This window comes from Hyperolius riggenbachi, chromosome 3, assembly GCF_040937935.1.
Source record: "Hyperolius riggenbachi isolate aHypRig1 chromosome 3, aHypRig1.pri, whole genome shotgun sequence".
In the NCBI taxonomy this organism is placed as follows: Eukaryota; Metazoa; Chordata; class Amphibia; order Anura; family Hyperoliidae; genus Hyperolius; species Hyperolius riggenbachi.
Window position 1 is genome coordinate 58,762,161 of NC_090648.1, and position 23,683 is coordinate 58,785,843.

At 41.7% G+C, this 23,683-nt stretch overlaps 1 protein-coding gene across 1 annotated transcript in view; it reads right to left on the minus strand.

Annotated features, from left to right (window-relative positions):
• The window catches only part of LOC137562125 (zinc finger protein 850-like), a 178,175-nt gene that overhangs the window by 105,456 nt on the left and 49,036 nt on the right, over window positions 1-23,683 (minus strand). The window contains exon 3 of the mRNA XM_068273457.1: window positions 2,876-3,733. Coding sequence (XP_068129558.1) covers window positions 2,876-3,663 — 788 coding nt within the window. The 5' untranslated portion in view covers window positions 3,664-3,733. The remainder of the gene's footprint in view (window positions 1-2,875; window positions 3,734-23,683) is intronic.

Sequence of the window (23,683 nt, forward strand, 5' to 3'; positions counted from 1 at the left end):
TGAATCCAAGATCTGCTGGTAATAGTTAAAGGACAGAATAGTGACCTGGGAACCGGTATCCAGTAAACCTGTGATCGGTCCGATACATCCATCTTGTAGATGGGCATCGATAAAATAACGGCCATCTACATGTCTCTGAGTATTGCACACCTTGGGCTTGATTCACAAAGCGGTGCTAACCTACTTAGCACGTCTAAAGTCTTTAGACGTGCTAACCAGGGTGCTAAGTAGGTTAACACCGGATTTCTCAATCAGATCGCGCGCAAAGTTGTGCGCGTAAAGTTTTGAGCGCGCAAAGTCTTATGCGCGCGCTAAGTCCCATTAGGCTTTAATGGGCACTTAAAGTTTTACGTGCATAAAGTTTTACGCGCATAAAGTTTTGTGCACGAAAAGCTCATTTAGACGTGCTAAGGGGGTTTTCACAGGCGTGCTAACAGTTAGCACCGCTTTGTGAATCAAGCCCCTTGTGCTTTTGGGCTCTCCAGTGATGTTGCAGCTCTGAAATATGGCCAAACTGGTGGCAAGTGGCATCTTGGCAGCTGCACGCTTGACTTTTCTCAGTTCATGGGCAGTTATTTTGCGCCTTGGTTTTTCCACACGCTTTTTACGACCTTGTTGACTATTTTGAATGAAACACTTGATTGTTTAATGATCACGCTTCAGAAGCTTTGCAATTTTAAGAGTGCTGCATCCCTTTGCAAGATATCTCACTATTTTTGACTTTTCTGAGCCTGTCAAGTCCTTCTTTTGACCCATTTTGCTAAAGGAAAGGAAGTTGCCTAATAATTATGCACACCTGATATAAGGTGTTGATGTCATTAGACCACACCCCTTCTCATTACAGAGATGCACATCATCTAATATGCTTAATTGGTAGTAGGCTTTCGAGCCTATATAGCTTGGAGTAACACAACATGCATAAAGAGGATGATGTGGTCAAAATACTCATTTGCCTAATAATTCTGCACTCCGTGTGTGTGTGTGTGTGTGTGTGTGTGTGTGTGTGTGTGTGTGTGTGTGTGTGTGTGTGTGTGTGTGTGTGTATATATATATATATATATATATATACACATACATACACACACATATACATACACACACATATACATACACACACACACGTACAGATACACAGGGCGATTTCTTCTTTTACAGTTATTTGGACCTGAACATCTTCAGGTCCACTTTAAAAATTAGCCCCGCCCTGTCACAAAGCCACCGCCGCTCAGTGATTGGCTGCCGGGTCCCCAGAAGAATGGAGGGGACTTGGGGATCCCGGCGGCCGAAAAAAATGGCAAAAGCCTGGGTCCCCAGTTCAGAAAAGCAGGAGGCAGATTCTTCATAGCACGACCTGAGCACGGGCTTACCGCTGCGCACATAGAAACCACAGCCCGTGTTCAGGTTGGGCTTACCGCCAGGGAGGCTACATAAGATTTATCATTTTCTAAACATCTAAATTGGTTATTCTTGGTTAAGTACCCCCTTGGAACCATCAGAAGTACCCCCTGGGGTACGCGTACCACACCTCGAGAACTTAGGCTATAGAGCCGTCCCGATACTTTCCCAGTCCCCTCGTTCTAGCGTTGTCACCTAGGTTTTGAACTTCCCGCTGCGGGAGGTTTTGGAAGTGTTTGGGAGCCAGGGTGTTCCCGAAGATTGGCAGCTCCATACTGTGCATGAGTGGATAGATGAAAGAGCGCGCTAGCACAGGCACAGTACGGAGCCACCTGTCTCTGGTAGCACTCTGGCTCCTGAAGACTTCCAAAGCCTTCTGCAGCGGCACACAGCAGTATTAGATTTGGTTGGATACTGCTACCCAGGCAACAGTGCTGGAACGAGGGATCATGAGCAGAGCGGAAAGGCTCTATAGGACCCAAAGCCTTCCCTCTCCTCTGTTTGTTTGTTTTTTTTCGGTTCACATCAGCTTTAAATGGTTATACTTATATTAACACAGTCCATAATAGAAAAGTTAGATTGAAAAAAAAAGGAGCACTGGATATAGTTTTTTTAATTTTAGTTCTTTAATAACTATGTCAGTATTTAACAAAAGATATTGCCTAAAATTTCCACACAGCATACACTATAAACTCCACACTCAACAAGTTTCAAGTCTTGCAGATAGATATCCTTAGTAACAATTTGCCGATATAATGCGCTAGACCAACATGTTTTGCCCTAAAAGCGGAATATTTCCATTTAATCATTAAGGCCTTCTGGCCCAAAATATCAGTTAGGTTTTAGTATAGTAGCTGATCAAAGTTCACGTCATCTGCAGTTCTTGTAATGAATCACCAAAACCCATGTACTTTCTGTGTGTCCATGTTCTCTGAAGCTATATAGGCTTCCAGAATGCATATTTTAATGAAACTTTTAAAATTAAAAGTCATAATTCTGTGATGCTGCAACAAAAATGTTCATTAAAGGACATCCGAGGCGAAAATAAACAAATGAAATAAATGATTGTATCTATCTTCCCTCTCCTACAAATGACTTAAGATATTCCACAGTTTTATTTTATGTTTAAATCTACTTTTTATGTTTTAACGGTTTTATTGTTTTTGATCAATGACACATTCACTGAAGTATGCCAGAGCTGAAATCTATGAACTGTTGACCCTTTTTATCTCTTTCCTGCTCTCAGAAGCAATTTTCTGCTAGGAAAGTGTTTTACAATTGGAATTTCTTGTCAGTGAGGGTCACACTGTAGTTACTTCCTGTCTGAGTCAGGACTGAGTCAGCCACTTACATACCTGATATTTAACTATCAGGCAGAGAAAGAAACACAGCATAGTTATTTGTGTGCTAGGCACTGTACATACACGTCTATATCATCATGGCACATGTCACCTCGGGTATCCTTTAAAATTACGTTTACAGGCTTACTCCCACTCTCCAATGTATCTTCTGATGACTTCTCAGATGTGACTGTTGTGAGAAGCTCTTGCCACATTCTGAGCAACTAAATGGCTTTTCTCCTGTGTGAGTTCTCTGATGCTGAGTAAGATTTATCTCCAGTGTGAAGCATTTGTCACATTCTGTACATTTAAATGGCTTTTCTCCTGTGTGAGTTCTCTGATGGTGAGTAAAATTTGCCTCCCATGTAAAGCATTTATCACATTCCGCGCATTTATATACATTCTCTCCTGTGTGAATCCGGAGATGAACGTTTAACCTTTTTTGAGTTCTGAAGGACTTTTCACATTCAGTGCAAGAAAACGGCTTCTCTCCAGTGTGAATCCTCTGGTGAGCTATGAGGGTTGATTCTCTGATAAAACATTTCCGGCATTCAGAGCAGGAAAATGGTTTCTCTCCTGTATGGATCTTCTGGTGTTCTAGAAGGACTGATATGTGATTGAAAGATTTGTCACATTCTGAACACAAATAATTCCTCTCTCCTGTATGAATCCTCAGGTGTGCTGTGAGGTGCGATTTCAGGGTAAAGCATTTCTGACATTCAGAGCAGGAAAAAGGTTTCTCTCCAGTATGAATCCTCTGATGATCTTTCAGGTGTGATTTCCTTCCAAAACATTTCCCACATTCAGGACAAGAAAATGGCTTCTCCCCGGTGTGTCTCCTCTGGTGATCAATAAGCAGTGATGGGTAAGTGAAGCTTTTCTCACACTCTGAGCAGTGATGCATAGTGTCTCCTCTGTGACTCATCATGTGCTGCTGGAGATCCACTTTGTTGTAAGATATTTTCAGAGTGGAGCAGAAATTCAGCTTTTTATCATACCTGCAATTAAATAACTATGTTATTTTTTACTATATTACGAGAAGTTCTGACAATATAGTAAACAAATTATATATATATATATATATATATACTGTGAACCTAGCCTAAAGGAACCATTTAGCCTAAAAGAAACAACACAACAGATATAAAAGACACATGGATAATTCCTTGCCAGAGAAAAACAATTCTAACAATGAAAATATAAAGAAAAAAATATACAAAGATTTTGACTATTTTTTTTTAAATTATTGTCATGGTAAATTTGGAAAGTTTCAACATATTTTACATCAGTGGATGCATCACAAATCTATAAACAGGAAAAAAACACATTGATATATGTGGCTTGGGTACACTAGTAGAAAAATAACATTTAGGCCTCTTGCACACTACATGCGATTCTGATTTGTTTATACTATCCAATTTTTGATTCCCATTAAAAATGTAGCAGCATTCAGTACTTTTTTAATCGGAATAAAAAATTGGATCTTATAAAAAAAAAAAAAAAAAAAAAAAAAAATCGGAATCGCATGTAGTGTGCAAGAGGCCTGAGCCAGGGTAACGTTGTGCTTACATAACATGGGTAAATGAAAACAACAAAACAAACAAAACAAGTTAATGTTTTATGACCATTTGTGCACCTGTAGCAACTTCTTTTTTGCACTTGTGATTTCACATATACTCTTTTTATGCACAATTGTATTAACACTTAATCTAAAAAATAATAAAGAAAGTTGACAGAGAAACTTTCAGCATGAAGTTACATGTCTGGATCACAAACACATATAACACACACATAATATATATATATATATATATATATATATATATATATATATATATATATATATATATATATATATCAGGGCTGTGGAGTAAGAGTCGTGGAGTCGGAGCAATTTTGGGTGGCTGGAGTCGGAGTCGGAGAAAAATGTACCGACTCAGACTCCGAAAATGAAATAAACCAATCAAAATTAGTTACTTGTGCTGCTTCAATAAAGCAGTCCCCGTATTTTTAAAGTCAGATATACATATCTGATTGTGACTGTACAGTATATATGATGTATACACAGGAATCTCTTATATATACTAAATAACATCTATACTGTAAGTATAAAGCCTGATGTGTAGCCGTGTCACTAATAGAGATGGTCAATGAGATGGAAATAATTCTGCATTGATGCTGGTTTATGCAAATGTATGCACTCTCTTTGCTCATGAAATCAAATAATTTGATATTTTGTTAAAATTTGGTTTGGTGACTATGAATTAAAGGGTACCTGAGGCGAATTAAAAGAAAAGCTTTATACATACCTGGGGCTTCCTCCAGCCCCCTTCAGGCCATTCAGTCCCTTGCTGTCCTCCTCCGCCACCTGGATCTTCTGCTATGAGTCCAGGTAAATCAGCCAGTCAGAGCAGTCTGGCTACGTGCCGCTTCCACAGCCAGGAGCGTTCTGCACCTGCACAATAGTGCTGCGCAGGTGCAGTACGCTCCCGGCGGCGGAGTGTGTGCATGTGCACTACACTAGACTGGCTCAAGTACCTGGACTCATAGCAGAAGATCCAGGTGGCGGAGGAGGACAGCGAGGGACTAACTAGCCTGAAGGGGGCTGGAGGAAGCCCCAGGTATGTATAAAACTTTAATTTCATCTGTCTCAGGTTTACTTTGTTACACAGTAGTACTATACTCTACATATGCTCTCCCCACAGAGCTGCAGGGAATCCACTGAAAATGTTGTGCACATTGAACACAGAGGTGTTGTCTATCACCCATAAACCTTGTTCAAATTGTGCATGAACAGTGTGTAATAAGAGGAAGAATCTCCTCATTCCCCTGCAGAGTACCTGCACATCATTCTTACATGTACCCACAGTCACATTGCCTAGGGCCTGATAGATGTTCTTTGTTCCGGTCTGTACCTTTTACAAGTACTCTTACCAAGGACTAGTTTTAGTCTAAAGGGAATAAATATAGTAGTCTACAGATCCTTCTCACTTCAGTTGTCTTGTAAAATTCCTAAGCAGTGGCAGTTAAGAGACGAATTTCACGTTACATACTGTTAATCAACAAAATTGTAATATGCAAATTAGAGGAGTCTGAGTCGAGGAGTCGGAGTAATCCTAAACTGAGGAGTCGGAGGATTTTTAGACCGACTCCACAGCCCTTATATATATAATGCTCAGTCAGTCACTGGAGGGGAGCATGGAGATTAGGCAAGTTAGGTTCACTCAAATGCATAGCATGGATGCACAGTAATAGAGGTGCATGATCAGGTAGGACACAAAAGGAGGAGGACCCTGCCCAAAGGCTTACAATCTAGAGGGAGAGGTAGGGACACGAGAGGTAGGGGACCAGAGTTCAGCTGTGGGTTTAGAGCAATTGTGAGGGGTGTTAGGCCAGAGTGAAAGGTGAGTTTTGAGGGCCTTCTTGAAGGTGTTGAAGGAGGGGACTGCCCTAATGGGTGAAGGTAGGGAGTTCCACAGTGTTGGAGCAGCTCTTGAGAAGTCTTGGAGGCGTGCATGGGACTGGGTGATGCGGGGGGTGGTCAGGTGAAGTTCATTGGAGGAGCGGAGTGAGCGGCTTGGTGTGTATCTCTGAGTAAGATCAGAAATGTAGGTTGGACAGGTTTTGTGGACGGATTTGTAGGTCAGACACAATATCTTGAATCTGATTTTGGACTGGATAGGAAACCAGTGGAGGGATTCACGGAGGGGAGCCGCCCTGGTGGAGCGATGGGAGGAGTGGATAATTCTGGCTGCCGCATTCATGATGTACTGCAGTGGGGCTATTCGGGTCATAGGGAGACCAGACAGAAGGGCATTGCAGTAGTCGAGGCAGGAAATTATGAGGGCATGGATAAGGAGTTTGGTGGTGGCAGGGGTCAGGAAAGGGTGAATCTTACAGATGTTACGAAGGTGGAAGTTGCAGGACTTTGTGAGGTTTTGGAGGTGGGGAGTGAAGGAGAGTGCGGAGTCCAGGGTGACACCCAGACAGCGGGCTTGAGAGGTAGGGCGAATGGTAGTGTGGTTAACAGTGACCTGCACATCTGGGAGGTCCAGGGATGACCGGGGCGGGAAGATCATGAATTCCGTTTTGTCTAGATTTAGATTCAGGAACCTAGCGTACATCCAAGAGATGGCAGATAGGCAGGAGGAGACCTTGTCCATGGTAGTGGTGGATGTCAGGGGTGTGGTATATATATATATATATATATATATATATATATATACTTTAAAACACCATTTTTTGTATTATATCAAACTTATTAACATAACTGATAATTTCTCTTAACAGTACAATCTAAAGAATGCAAAATAACACAATACAATCCTAACTATAATGTATTTAGATCAATATTACAGCTGAGGTAATCAGTATGTTTATAGTTACCTGGTAGAAAGTAGTATTGGGTCCCCTTATTCCTGTGATCTCTCTGTGAGCCTTCTGCCTGACTGAGGTCTGACCCATTTTATATTCACTTCCCCTCCAATTACCAACATGAAGTGGTGTGGGATTGGCTAAAAAGGGCTTATTGTTAACAACAAAAGGTCTATTTACAGAGGTATGAAAGGACAGTTTCCAGACCTCTTTATTTAACCATTTAAAGACCTTGGCCTTAAACCCCCCAGTGACAGGCCATTTTTCACTAATTAGGCCACTGCAACTTTAAGGGCTCGCTGTAGGGCCATACAACTCAGCACACAAGTGATTTCCCCCCCCCCCCCCCCATTTCTGCCCACCAACCAACAGAGTTTTCTGTTGGTGGGGTCTGATCCCAGCAGGGATGTTTATTATTTTTTTTAAATACATTTTACCTTTTTTTATTTTTTATAAACCCCCCCCCCCCCCTTCTCCCCCCCCCCCCGATTGGCTGTCATAGACATCAGGTGCTAACTTCATTAACATTCCAAAGTATAAACAAAAGGCAAATTGAAGGAATGATCAAAGCTGAAGATGTATCACTAACATAACAATAGATGAATACCATGTATAGGTCAGGAGAGGGTGGGCAGTGTTATGCCCATACAGAAAACAAATGTCCAGCAACAAACTCACAAACCTGTATTTTAATTTTTATTTAAATTGTAGCTTTGACACCAAAATATATTTGATATTTGAATTTTTGAATGACTAGTATTCAATAGCACAAGATTCTAATATCTACATAAAAAATGTGTTAGCTCTATGTATGTTCTATCAGGTGACCTGCCCTAATTTGCAATGTTTCATATTACCTGCAAGCTGTGCTGTATATTGATGTTATTTAGACATTTTAGTCAGTTTTCATTCTATACAACTAAAAGAAAATGCCCTATGGTGTAGACCAGTGTTTTTTTAACATTTTATTGGTATGTACCCCTTTTAAAACCCTGTACTCACCAAGTACCCCCTGGCATAGTAAACATTATCTCAAGTACCCCTTGACAAATATATTTTTAATCATAGTACATAATAATTGGTTCTAAACTATTTCCAAGCATTCATTATTGCTTTTAATTAGCTAAAATACTAATTTGGTGTTGTTTATGTAGGATTTATCATAATCTAAAACTCTAAATTTGTTATACTTAGTTAATTATATCAAGCCCGAGTACCCCCTTGAACCATCAGAAGTACCTCCTGGGGTACGCGTACCACACGTTAAGAACCTAGGGTGTAGACAACGGGTCTGTTTAATTTAAATTAATAAATTGCATTTAATTTTAAAATTCTAAAATATGAGTAATTATTTATCTTTCTGGTTAAATTTAGTGTTATATTTATTATTGTAAAATTCAAATTTGTGTGTAGAAAAGTGCTGAATTTGAGCACAAAAATAATGAACATTACATTTTCTTTTTTAGGCTTCTTTTTGCACCTTGAAAAGGCAGATTTTGCTATGGTTTATTCATGCTCATCTATATTCTGCAGTATCTTTTACTGCTTTGTAATTAATACGGTAGTGCTAAATCGCCTAGTATAACAGGTCCTCTTGATGAATATAGTTTGCATAGAAGACTTATTGCCTTCTCTGGAAATGACAACTTTTGTTGAGGAAAAACTCATTTTCAGATTGCCTCTGTGTATTGCATGGATTAATGTGAAACATTCAACATTTGTTGATAAAAAAATGATTTCAGGTTATTTCCATATATTGAAAGCAAACATTGTTTGTTAATCGCTTTGTATGTGTTGAAAAAAAACAAGCCATTCACAATGCTTCTAACAAACTGGCAGGTAGAAGTTTTAATATTTTCCACTAGTGAATTGACTAGTCCGGATGTTGAAAATGAGTAGCAACCACTCTTCCCCTGTGCAGCTAATTGCTCTTGCGGCAAGACGGAAGGAAATTTCTGGGGCCTCATCATCAATGCTCCTTAAAGTAAACCAGTAATGATTAAATCTAAAGATTTGATACTTACTCGGGGCTTCCTCCAGCCCCATAAACATGTGCGTGTCCCAGGCCGTCTGCCGTTCAGCCGAAATCACTCTCGGTAATTGCTTCAGTCGGGTCAGTCTGGGTTTTCTGTGCATATGACAGACCGTGGGAGGACGGCAAGGGACTCACATATTTATGGGGCTGGAGGAAGCCCCAAGTATCAAACTTTAGATTTAATCATCTGTGGTACACTGTACAAAGCATATTGCAGCTAAGGCTCCACTAAAGAAAATTTTTCAGCTTACGGTCAGTTTTAGAAATTAAAAAAATTAAGAATGTTTGTGAAGATGAAATCAGACGCGTAGCTTGGGGGGGTCGGGGTAGGACAAGTGCCCCCGGGCGCTAGGTCCCCAAGGGCGCCCAGCTGCAGTGTCTTTATATATATATATATATATATATATATATATATATATATATATATATATATATATATATATATTTACATTTATCTTATCCTCGGCGCCGGGCCGGATGTCACCACTCAGTGATCACATCACACGTCACACGTCACCACCGCACCGCGTCCATACGAGTGGAACGCTGCGCAGAGCGGCAGCTGGCAGAGAGAGAGAGGCGCCGCCAGCGAGCCAGCTCCATCCTTCCTAAAGGCTAGACAGCGTGCGTGGAGCCGAGGGGGAGGCAGCCGCACCGGACCAAATTTAAATCAGCCAGGCAGCCCAGGACCAGAGGCAGCGCACACCACACAGCAATGTCTGTCTATACAGGCATATATGACGGTGAGCGAACTTGAAGCCTGGCAGAGGGAGGGAGGGTGGGTGAGCGTGAGCCTGGGGGGGTGGGGAGATGGGGGGGGATTGGTAGTGTTGGGGGAGAGCAGGCAGCGATTAGGTATATCTGTCTCATCTCATGTGTTCCTATAAACAGTTAATGGAACATGCTGGAAGGTTGGGTATATAGTTGATTGAAGGAGGGGGGGGGGGTGTATATATGACATACATACTTATCATCATGTCATATATACCCTCTTACCCCTCCACCTCCTCGCAATCTATACCCAACCTTCCTACAGGTTCCATAAATTGTTTATAGGAGACATACTAAGGGAGGGAGGGTGGGTGGGTGAGCCTGGGACAGGGGGGGGGGGGATTGGTAGTGTTGGGGGAGAGCAGGCAGCGATTAGGTACAATGTCTGTCTCTTTTTTTTTTTTTAATGATTTTTTTTTTCAACTTATAGCATCAGCATGTGCCCTGCTGTTCCCTGCTCCTCGCCCCCCAGCCCCGGCAAGGTATGGATCACAGCGGGCGTAAGAAGATTACAGCTCAGTTAACTCACATCTGCAGGCTACAGTCCGGACGCTAGAGGTCCAGGTGACAGGTCTCTTCTGTCTCCTCTGCAGCGCCGCTTGCGTACTTCCTGTATAGTGTATCAGGAAGCATGTGAGCAGTGGCGCTGCAGAGGAGACAGAAGAGACCTGTCACCTGGACCTCTAGCGACCGGACTGTAGCCTTAATCTGCAGATCAGGATGTGAGTTAAGTGTGCTGTAATCTTCGTACGCCCGCTGGTCGCTGTGATCCATACTTTGCCGGGGGCGAGGAGCGAGGATCAGCAGGGCACAGTGACAGGATGGGGACCGTGGGGAGAGAATACAGAAGTCAGGCACTCTTCCCTGCGCCCCCATAGCCCAACGTTCAGAGGGTGGAGCCTGCCCAGCCTCTGCCTCGGCCGTGGCGGCGAGTGTAACAATGTTTCAATGCTTAATGCGGAGGGAGGCGGGGGCCGGATCCACAGCGTGCCGCCCTGTCATACATAAGATTGCTACTGATTGGGCAGAAGAAGCAGCGTACAGCTCCACCTACCGCCGCTGCCGTCATATCATCGCTAACAGGCGGTAGGCGGAGCTGTACGCAGCTTACACTACTGCTAACTTCCTGTACATTTGGCTCCACCCATAACCACGTCCACATTCATTATGTGGCCGTGCCCCATTTACGGTGCGGCGCGCTATGTGCCCCGCACCCTTCACTTTAGGGGGCGCATTAATAGTCTTTGTCCCCGGGCGCTGAAAGCCCTAGCTACGCCTCTGGATGAAATCACAAAATGATTTGTGCAGAAGTGAGCTGTATTTATTAGGCCTACATGATTTTAAGAAAAAATTGAATTTCGATTTTTTTCTGTCAAAAATTGTGATTTTGATTTTTTTTTGACGATTTTCTTCAAATCAAGCTTTAACATTACATTCACAATGTACAGTAACATTTACAAACATGCATTGACAGAAAATGACATACTATCAAATTGATAGTATGTCATTTTCTGTCATGTTTATAAATGTTACTGCATTGTAAATTGATCAAAACAAAAAGCAGCTATTAATAAATGCAAAGCTGAGTACCACAGCAGGTCCTGGGCAGTGGGTGGTGATCGAAGTTGTTTGCTGGACAGGATAGTGGAGAAATAATAGATCCTGGGCACTGAGCAGATGTACAGTACACAGTATGACCACGGGAGACAGGGTGCAGAACAGGAGTGCCTGATGTGCGGATCCTTCTCTTCCACAAGCAGCGTGCTGGCCGCATTACACTACTTACTACTGCTCTGACTCCTTCCGGCCAGAAGGAGGAAGCGTGCTGCGGGCACAATACAAACAATTTTACGCATGGATCGCTTAAAATAGTACGCGTAAAAAGCCTGCGCGCATAAAATTATACGCATGAAAAAAATCACCACTTTGATGATTAGGAAGTTGTCTTGCCGCAAACCACGATATTGATTTTTTAACAATAGTTGAATTTGCATTTAGTTACACGTGCCTTAACACTAGGGGCCATATGTAAGTCACTTTTTCTCCTGAGTTTTCTCCTAGGAGAACATTTTTCAACTTCTTTTTAAAAGAACTTTTCATAAAGTGAATGATCAACTACTAAGCTAAAGTGCTGTCTGCAAATATCATGATGCTGGGAGGTGGCAACAGAGAACAATGAAAATATATACTTCACTTCAGGAGATCATTTTTCATCTTCAATTTAAAATAAAATAACTTTTTAGAACTTTGCAATGGAAAAAAGTACCAAAAAGTAGGTCAAAAATTACTCTAAAAATTATTTTCAGTATTTGTTTGCTTGCTGGTGGCTTAAAAGCCATTTTGTTTTAAGTTGGAAAAATATCACCTTGGAGAAAATTCAGGTGAAAAAGTGAATTGCATATGGCTCCAAGTATTCATTTTCAGTTATCACAGAGCATCCAAAACAATATGAAATATTAAGCAACAAACACTCATACTATATTTTCTAATATTGTTAGTCTACCAAAACAATTTTTGCCTATGTAGGTAGGGTGTAAAAAAAACAAAAGCCCAAATGTGTCTACAATTACTTATTTTCATTCACTCACGTTCATCCTAGAAAAGCGTTCCTGCTCTTGGCACACATGATCATTAGAACCAGACTGACATGGACACAGCTAAAAGGTCATATGATAAGATGCAGTTTGTATAGCCTGGAGAATCCATGTAGGCTGTTTTTTTTTTTTTGTTGATGTTATTCTTGCATTTGAATATTTTTTTACTCCATGCTTCCCTAAAGGTGCCCATACATCTAGCAGCACTACATATCAGTGCTATAAGCGGCGGCCACGTTGGACATGAATGGAGGAAGTAGCTGACTTATCAGGCTATTAAACTGCTATTGTGCAATTAAGTACATTGGCCCATATACAATTAACTTTTTCAACTGAGTTTTCTCCTAGAAGAACATTTTTCAACTTATTTTTTAAATAACTTTTCATAAAGTGAATGATCAACTACTAAGCTAAAGTGCTGTCTGCAAATATCATGATGCTGGTAGGTGGCAACAAAGGGCAATGAAAAGATATACTTCACCCAGGATATAGGAAAACGTCAGAAACTGGATAAAGGACAGGTGAATAATCAAGAGTATATCAGGGTGGATGAGTCCACCGATTCCGCTGGCGTCACCCCGCTTCCTTGAGACTGAACCCTCAGGGCTCACTGTTGCCACCTACCAGTATCATAACATATTCAGACAGCACTTTAGCTTAGTAGTTGATCATTCACTTTATGGATTGTATTAGATTTTGTTGTGTTTTTGCACTTTAGTTTATCATGCATGTATAATATTGTTAGTTTTGGATTGCATATGGTCCTTCTCATTTTAAGATTTCTAATGCTTGTAAGGCTATCTATTGTATTGTATATATCTATATATACTTTTCTCTATTTATAATATTAATGTATACGTGATTTTAAGGCTATTTTAAAGCTATTACAAATATAGAAATTATTTTATGCATGTTATTTGTAGAGAAGTATTTTAAGGATTAAATATATTATTGTTTATATGCGTTTAGGGTGTTTGTGCGGTGGGGATGGTTAGGTTTAGGCATTACCAGGTAGGTCTAGGGGTTAGGGATAGGTACAGGGAGGATTAGGTATAGTTACAGTATAATATACGCAATCAGGGGGTGGTTAGGGTTAGGCACCACCAGGGGGGGTCTTAGGATTAGGTACCACCAGGGGGGTCTTACGGTTAGGTACCACCAGGGGGGTCTTATGGTTAGGCACCACCAGGGGGGTCTAGGGGTTAGGGATAGGTACAGGGAGGGCTCTGTGTGAGAGTAAGGTTAGGTATAGTTACAGCACAATATGTAATATATACAATTTATTAAATTATATATACTTAAACAAAGAGGGGTCTAGGGGTTAGGGATAGGGAGAGATCTGTGTGAGCCTACAGTTTGGTATAATTACAGTAAAATATCTGTAAAACATACCATTGCATTGCTATGCTTAATACAAGTGTAAATATCGTTTTTCTTATAGACGATATTTGACGTTTCTTTTCAGAATTCGTGTGTTGTTATAGACGGTATTTTGCCATTTCATTTCCGTTTATTTAACCTATTCAGCACTAAATTTTCGTTTACAACCCCTTAAAAGAAAAATATGGTTTTGCATTAAAACTTAAAATTTCGGCTATACCCCGCGCCCATTTTTCCAGGCGCCCTTTTTTGATACACACAGATAGATATAAAAAAAAAAATTTCATTAACAATCTTTATTATGAATAGACCTGTCCATTCATTTCACGCACTGCAATTGGTACGGGGAAGCCGTTCTTCCCTTTCACAACTGCCGACAAGGAAAACCGACGGAGTGCCCAGGGCTGAGGCATCGCTGCTTAAACACTGGATGCGGATACGCATCTAGATAGACTTGTACGGCGCCTATCTGGAAGAGAATACTCGTCCACCTAGTTTGAACTGGTTAAATAAAATGTTATACTTTTTCTGACATTTTGGAGTGGTGCTAATATATATGGTGATCAGTCCTTCACTGAGGGCCCGTTTCCACTATCGCGAATCCGCATGCGTTGTCCGCATGCGGATTCGCACAGCCAATACAAGTGGATGGGCCTGTTTCCACTTGTCAGTTTTGCTGTGCGTTTTTCTGTGCAGGATTTTTCTGCACGGCAGAGCCCTCAGAATTCGCCTGCGTGTGGAATGCAGGCGAATCGCACACAATGTATTTAATAGGTAAATCGCATGCGTTTCCCCATGCGTTTTTTGCCGCGAATTCGCATAGGTAACAATGTAAATTCACACAGGCAGTGACATGGTTAAAATCGCATATACCCTCACCTATGCGAATTTGCGGCAAAAACCGCATGCGGAATCGCATCAGCGTGCGATTTCATCAGCGGTGGAATCCGCACCGCAATAGTGGAAACGAGCCCTTAACAATGGCCTCAATTCACTAAGGGCCGTTCGGTAAAATCATTAAGGTCAGTAAAATACTGCATTTGGTATTTTACACTTTTTTCCCCGAATTCACTAAAGATTTTCCGAATGAGGTAAAAGTTTGGTAATTTAAAGAGACTCTGAGAAGTCTCTTTTTTCCCTTCTTTTGTTTAACTATCCTCTTCAGCTTTAAAGCCAAAGTGAAATCGCCGCATCCCCGTGGCAGAGGAGTGATTTATTACTAGAATGGCGTATAAACTTGCGTTTATCAAATAGTAGCAAAACACAACATGTTTCGGGGAAATCCCCTTCCTCAGGTACACCTGAAGGGGAAGGGGATTTCCCCGAAACATGTCGTGTTTTGCTTCTATTTGATAAACGCAAGTTTATACGCCATTTGAGTGCCTCCTTCATTCAATACAGTATATTTCCATTGTGAAGTGGTGACTCACAGAGGGATTGCGCACCGGCAAACCAGGTGTCATACCTGGTGTAGGAGCCCAGCTCAGCAACCCCCTTGCTGTCGTGATTTATTACTAGCCCTGCAAAGCCCTAGGACAGTGGTTAAACTTTTTTGGGTGAGAACACCCTTGATGGCGTTGACATTTTTTCAAGGCACCCCTCGGCAAAAACAACTGCCGAAATGCTGTTATGATCCTTATCAGGCGACGACCCTCACCAAGTAGCTAGTGATGCTTATTAGGCACCGCAATTCCTCTCATGTTTAACTTCAACCATGGTTGCGGAGACTTAAGGTTAACTAGCAGGTAAAGCAGCCACATTGTATTTTAATGCGCGGTTGCATTACCTGATGGTATTGCATAAAGGATTGGAATGCATGCCGAGGCATCCCTGAAAGATGCCCGAGGCAGTTTGAGAACCCCTGCCCTAGGGGCTCGCAGGGCTTCACTTTCTCAATGAGGCAGAGCTTTCAGCTGTAGCTCTGCCTCCTCTGCAATCAATCTTTGCGGATCGCCGCCACTCTCCGCCCCTCTCAGTCTTCTTTCACTGAGAGGGGTGGGGGGAGGCAGAGATCTGCAAAGACTGATTGTGGAGAGGCTGAGCTACAGCTGAAAGCTCAGCCTCTCCAGAAAGAGAAGCCCAGCATGATCTGCGAACTGCAAAGTCGTAGAACCTTGCAGGTCGTTTTCTAAGTAATAAATCACTCCTCTGCCACGGGGATGCGGCCATTTCACTCCAGCATTAAAGCTGAAGAGGAATGTTAACCTCCCTGGCGGTTAGCCCAACAGTGTCGGGCTAGCCGCCGCAGCGGATCGCATGGCCCCGGGAGGATTTTTTTTCATAAAATTTGCTGTATTATCTTCAGCTAGCATTGGCTAGCTACCTGTGCCCCCCAAGTGTCTCCGCTCTCCCCCGATCCCTGCCGCAATACATACCACCCAGGGATCCTGCAATGGCACAGCCTCCTGATCAGCTCCAGGCTACACAATGGGGAGGATCGGGACTGCGCATGATGTCATGTCTGATCGTCGCCATAGTGATGACTGAAGCTAATTGGGAAGCTGCGGCTCTCACGGGATCGCAGACAGGTGAGTGTTGCCGGCGGCAATCGGGGGTAGCAGATAGGTGCCGGGGGACACAGGTAGCTAGCCTAGTGCTAGCTACGAAGTTGAAAATGACTTTTATTCTAAAAATCCCTTGCGGACGCAGCCTCAAACTGCATACCGCCAGGGAGGTTAAACAAAAGAAGGGAAGAAAAGAGACTTCAGAGTCTCTTTAACAAGCAAACATGCTTCAATTCACTAAGCTCTGCTCAGTAAATCTCACCAGCTGTGGAGCAGGTCATCGGTAAGGCAAGACGCTATGTGTAGGAGTCTGGATTTTCTGTGCAGTGCATCCCCGACATTCTTTTAGATGTGCTGCAGCCACCAGGGGAAGCCCTTCTGCATAAGAGTATACAGATGTTTACATGCAGAAAAGCCTCATAAAATGGCTCCTTACCCTGCTCTGCCAAAGTGAAGTTCCACATTCCATGGTGTCTGAAAAAATTAGGGTGTGTGGCTCTCCCTATTGGCTGTCAATGTTATGGCATGGACAGAGCATGGAGAGAATGAGTTCTCGGCTGCTAAAAGCTGGAGGTGAATACAGAACGCTTGCTTGATTTACTGACTGCGTTAAACTTTGTGAATTGCAATTTCTTGAAATATTTACTGCACAAGTCGGTAATTTACCTCACGAATCAGTCATTTTAATTTTTTAATGTTTAGGTTGTTGCTGAAACCCCAGAGGTCATGGGTGTCACTAAATGAGTATAAGTGCTCAGAGGATCTTCAATTACGTAATTATTAAGTGCTTTATTGGATATAAACATTTCCAATGTTTTAAAAATTTTATAACAACAATATACACTAGTGCCTTTGCACCCACAATATAATCCTAATAATAATAATAATAATCGTAATTTTTGTATAGCGCACTTAAAGTGCATGAGAGCTGCAGTCACTAAGGGTGGGCTCAATAGGCCACGTTGGAGCGTTAGGAAGTCTTGCCCAGGGAACCCTTACTGAATAGGTACTGGCTTAATGAACAGGAAGAGCCGAGATTCAAAGTCAGTATCATAGATGGAGCCCCTAACCAGTACAATAGAAATATGCCCCAATAAAGTGTTTTATAGGATTATGTGCACTGGCTCATATGAGTCAATGTTGTGTTGTACTTTTTCAAAAACTGGTACTTTTTCACTTATATAGTCATTTTGGATGAAAAAATACATACGTCCATCGAGTTCAAACAGAGAACGAAGTACAACACCAGCCTGCTTCCTCACATATCCCTGTTGATCCAGATAAAGGCAAAAAAAAACCTTACAAGGCATGGTCCAATTAGCCCCAAAAGGGAAAAAAATCCTTCCCGACTCCAGATGGCAATCAGATAAAATCCCTGGATCAACATCATTAGGCATTACCTAGTAATTGTAGCCATGGATGTCTTTCAACACAAGGAAAGCATCTAAGCCCCCTTTAAATGCAGTTATAGAGTTTGCCATAACGACTTCCTGTGGCAATGCATTCCACATCTTAATCACTCTTACTGTAAAGAACCCTTTCCTAAATAAATGGCTAAAATGTTTTTCCTCCATACGCAGATCATGTTCTATAGTCCTTTGAGAAGGCCTAGGGACAAAATGTTAGAACTGTCGCCGTTTCGAACGGATCAACCGTTCTTTGTCAAGTGATAACATGCTATCACTTGACAAAGAACGGTTGATCGGTTCGAAACGGCGACAGTCCGTTGTGAGCAGAATTGGGCTGCAATGAAGGTGTAACCTATACCTGAGGAGATCTTCATGCATCTGTATGCAGCTAAGAGCTACTACTACTACTGAGCTATAATTACATTCTGGAAGACCGGATGTCATGGCTACATTTTGTTCACAATTTTTTTGTGAATAAATAATCTACTTTTTAAGAATTCGGCAAGTGCTGGTCATTTTTTTGCTTTTGGCCATGTGCATAATGCTGCCATGCATGGGAGGGTGATGAGGTGTGTCAGCTTTGAAGGGGTCGCTGCTGCTGACTGGAGGGTTGCGGAAGGATGGCACAGGGTGACTGCAGGGGGCAGGAAGCAGCCCCATGCTGGTCATTTTTTTGCTTTTGGTCTATATCAAGTCTGTGCTAGCCGCACGGCCTAGACCTTGCACAGCCATTGAAGCAAGATAGGTGTGCTGTCCGAGAAGTTGAAGCATTATGCACATGCGCAGTAGCCTTTGACTGGCCAGAACCATTTAGCTTTGAATGGGTCGCTGCTGCTGACTGGAGGGCTGCGGAAGGAAGGAGTGGGCACATGATGACCAATGTTGCTTGTAAATTTTTGCCAAAGTCATTTTTGCATTGAAAATGCCATTTCTGATTTTGAGAAAATATTCACAAAACTACACTGTATTTTTGAAATATGGTCTTAGAAAATGAATTGTCTTACTAATGTGAAAATTTAAGCAAAATCTTTATTGACAATTAGCTAAAAATCACAAAATTATTACAAAAAGATTTGTGATGGCATTTTTGCTCAAAATTTTTTGAATTTTAAATTATTTTCACAAAAATGAATGCAACAAGAATATTGACATTTTCGCTCACCACTGATGATGACTGCAGGGGCCTGCAAGCAGCCCCAGGTAAGTTAAACTGCTCTTTGTTTTTACACTTGTTTCCCTTTAAATATTTGAAGATCATCTATGCTATCATGGAAGAGCCGCACAATAGACGTAGCGTATTAGCCTACAGAAAAAACATGTAACTGGTAATTTTTGTATGTAAATGTGTAATCAATCTCCCAATGCCTTAGCGGTGAATCTGAACATGGAACATCCTTTTCTTAGCATTGTGCGAGTGTTTGTAACTTAATCTTTTGGGAGCTACTGATCGAGCGATGTTATAACAGCGCAGGAGATTTGGGCACACCCGGCTCCACCATAGACCTTAACAGGCGTTACGGCTATAGTGGCACACAGCGAGTAACTTCGGCACCGTCAGACGACGAAGCTTAAAGAGACTCTGTAACAAATTGTTTATCTTTATTTCTTCTATGCTATAAATTCCTATGCCTTTTCTAATGTGGTCTGGCTTACTGCAGCTTTTCCTAATTGCACAGTAGCTGTGTTATCTCTGTTATATGATCTAATCTTCTCTCTATAGTCGGCACAGTCAGGCTGAGGCAGTCAGACTGGAATGTGCAGGGCTGCTTGTGATTAGCTAGAAGCTGTACACACCCCCTGCAGGCTCTGTGTGACTAACACACTCTGCTTAGCTGAGCCTATTAGAAGCTGGTTAGTTTGTTTGTAAACACTGCCTAAAACTGGCAATTACAAGCCAGGTTTGCAGCAGAGAATGGCAGAAACAGCACAGAGGGGCCCAGGAGCACATAATGAATAGAATGGTATGCTTTTTATTGTAAGAATTTCAGAGTACAGATTCTCTTTAAGTTACTTTTAAAACACCATAATTCAGTCGCCAGCAAAAGCTGACAGTCGAATTACATCATTCCCCACCATCCACGTGGACTTGGAGGGGGAATAATAATTAACGCCGCCGGGACTTGTGCAGGAGCAGGGTAAGCCGTATATTGGCTGTATCCTTTGCCCAAATTTTATGGCAGCTATTTCATAGGTTACCACCACACCCAGATACACAACTAAAAAACAGCAAAACCAAAGATATACCAATTATTCAATCTGGAGAACATTCAAAAAGACTGGCACAATGTTTTGGACCACTTCCTTTCCTCAGGTGCCCATTTTTCTGTCCTAAAACATTAAGGCAGTCTTTCTTTATATTGTGATGATGGAATAAATGGCATAGCCCTGGCTTGGCATTTCACAGTGCAACATTAGTATTGAATGGTAATGTGTTGCATTATGGTAATGCACTGCTGCAGTGCATTAGCTCTAAATGCACGTTACCAGGTACAGGAAAGCATACTTTTAATTTACTGTATGCTTTACTGTACCTACTTAATATGATGGTAACGCAGCGTTAATCTGCGTTACCATTTTTTTTATTGTGTTGCAACTTTACAATGCAACGTCTCACTGTGAACCTAGCCTCAAACAATGTTTACTGTTTAGTAAAATATGAAATAAATTGCAGATTTTATGCAAATTAATTTAAGGAAACACGATAGCGAAAAATGTTTACATTTCACCAATTCCCGACCACAGTTTTTTTCCCCTTAAAAACCAGAGTAATTTTCTCCCCAATAATTCATCTATAACTTTATTGTTACTTATCACCCTGAAATTATGTATGTTTTTTTTTTCTTCTTCACCACAAATTAGGCTTTCTCCTTTGCGGTACATTTTTCTAAGGATTATTTTAATTTTGTATTGTAAAAAAAAAAAAAAATTATTTCTTATTTTCCAGCCATTATAGTTTTAAAATAAAATGTGCTATTGTATTAAAAATCCACACATTTTATTCGCCCATTAGTCACGGTTATTACAACATTTAACATTGTCATTGTCAGCATCAACGCAGAATTATTTCCATCTCATTGACCATCTCAATTAGCGACACGGCTACACATCAGGCTTTATTCTTACAACATAGATATTTAGTGTATAATATATATATATATATCTCTTATACGCTGAGTGTCATTGATGCCGAGTGATAAGCCCTATCCTGTTCCGACTCTCAGATCTCACTGCTGAGGACTGCAGTGAAGTGGCGCAGATGCACATGTGTGACATCGGAGAGGCAAAGGAGGAGGTAAATAGGATTCAAGGGTGGGCCAGAAGGATGAAAGATGTGTTTTATGGGCACAGCGCAATCTATTCTTCCATACCACTGAGTGAAAAACAGGTAGACCAGGAGAGCTGACCAATCCACTTAGGGAGAGTTGACCAACCCAACCAGTCAATTGCCTATATACTGTTATATACCGGGTACCACATACAGTACAGTGCCAGTATCTGTTTGTACATAGCACCAGTATATAATATAATATATTTTTTGTAATTTTAATTTGATGTGCGTTGAAAGAGGGGTTGTCTTATAAGGCGAGTATATCCCAAACCCTATATCTTAACTGGAAAAGTTGGGGGGTCGTCCTATATGCCGGAATATACGAGAATATATATATATATATATATATATATATATATATATATATATATATATATATATATATATATATATATATATATATATATATATATATATATATATATATATATATATATATATATATATATATAATTCCTGTGTACACATCATATAGACCAGCCTTTCTCAACCGTTTTACCCTGGAGGAACCCTGCAAATAACTTTGGGATCTCAAGGAACCCCTGCAAACATTTTTTTTTATCTCGAGGAACCCCTACATTTATTTTGCAGGAAGCATAGTCTTTAAAAATATGTGTGGCTGTTGATTTCACTACCCCCATTACACTGACACTCATACTGTCTCCTGACCCCCCAATTTAGTGCTTCTTGTTGAAGTACCACCTATTATAATGTGCTTTATTATACTTCCCTCACGATGGGGGAAAATTCCAAGGAACCCCTGCAGAGTGCTCAAGGAACCCTGGGGTTCTAGGGAACCCTGGTTGAGAAAGGCTGATATAGACTGTACAGTCATAATCAGATATGTATATCTGACTTTAAAAATACGGGGACTGCTTTATTGAAGCAGCACAAGTAACTAATTTTGATTGGTTTATTTCATGTTTGTGGACTAAGCACAGCTATTACTGTGTATATAAATTATTTATGATGACCATTATCTGAGAAATAGAACATTTTATCATATTTTCTATTGTAATTACAGTTTAAATTCATTAGGAGTCGGAGCCGGTGCATTTTTTCCCAGACTCCAGGCACCCAAAATTGCTCTGACTCCAACTCCACAGCCCTGCTGTCATGTTCAAAAGGATGTTTGCTCTGACTGCCTTCACTTTCTTGCCAAGCAACAGCCAATGTACAACTAAACTGATTTCTGCACACAGGGCTCTGAGTGTGTGCTGCCCTGTGAAGTTGCTATAGAATTGTGAGAAGCATGTAAATTCATCAGCTAAATTAAAAACCCACCAGATTTGAACTCTCAAACTTGTGTATGGAAGGCAACAACTTTACCACTAAGCAATGATTTTAAGCCATGGTAGGAGAAAAGAAAAAGCTATTTTGAGGTATCTCCAATGGCAGTAAAGATATTTACATGTTCTCAAGTGGCCGAGAGATGATAAATAAAAGTTTTTCAGCCCTCCTAACAAGGCAGAAGCCACAAGGCAGTATCCAGAAGTAGTTTCCCACCCGCGCTCTCTCTGATCCTCCAGCAATCTATGGATGGCTACCCCTCACATCACTTACTCAGTCACGATGCCCCACTACTTCTCTAGGCAGCTACTAAATGGAATTTAACCTGTCCCCCCCATCAGGATCACTCAACCTTCAACTGAAGCAAGCAGGCCTTAAAGACCCATTTGTTCAGCTTTGCTTGCCTGCCATCTTAATAACTCCATTCTCCTCCCTTGGACTTATACCCCATCCCATTTTACGAGTACCTCTTCCCCACACCTCAGATTGTAAGCCTATTTGGCAGGGCCCTCCTCCCCGTGTTTTTCTCCCTCACCATATTGACTCAATGACTCATATGTTGTATTTATACCTTCATTTTTACATCACTATTTTGTGCACTGTTAACTTCCTTAGCGGTAATCCCGAGTAAGGCTCAGAAAAGGAAAGCCGCAGAACAGGGTGGTAATCCCGTGCCTGAGTGAGTTTCATGCAGGAGCTGCTGCAGAGCTCTCTGTAGTATGTTTTTCTTCTTGTTCTTAGGGTCCTTTAGGGTAAAAGCTTGTGGAAAAAAATGCTATGGCTTTTAGACCTTAAGGCTGGTTTCACACCATGACATTGCGTTAGAGGGGACGTTAAGAAACGTGTCCCTAACGCAACGCCTGGTGGTGTTGGAGCAGGACGCTACCAAGAGCCGCGTTACAAGCAGCTCTTGGTGCGCCTGCTCTGTCGGAGGCACTGCGGAGACCACGTGAGCGGAGCTCTCAGCATCACGCGGTCCCGCCAGCCAATCAGCGGTCGCTCCAAGAAGAAAACACTGCAAGTGCAGTGAATATTAAGTAGCCATGTGCCTGGCTACGTAGCGGCCTCTCCCCGCCTCCTCTCCGCCCCCAAAATAAAAAAAAAACACCCGTACTGAGCATGTGCAAGCAGTCTAACGCGGCTCTGCTGCTTAGAAAGTACTGCATGCAGTACGTTGTCTGGTGGCGCAGCGTTACTATGTAACGCAACGTGGGCACTGTGAACAGCCCATTGATTTTTCATTGCTGTACGGTGGGGTGCGTT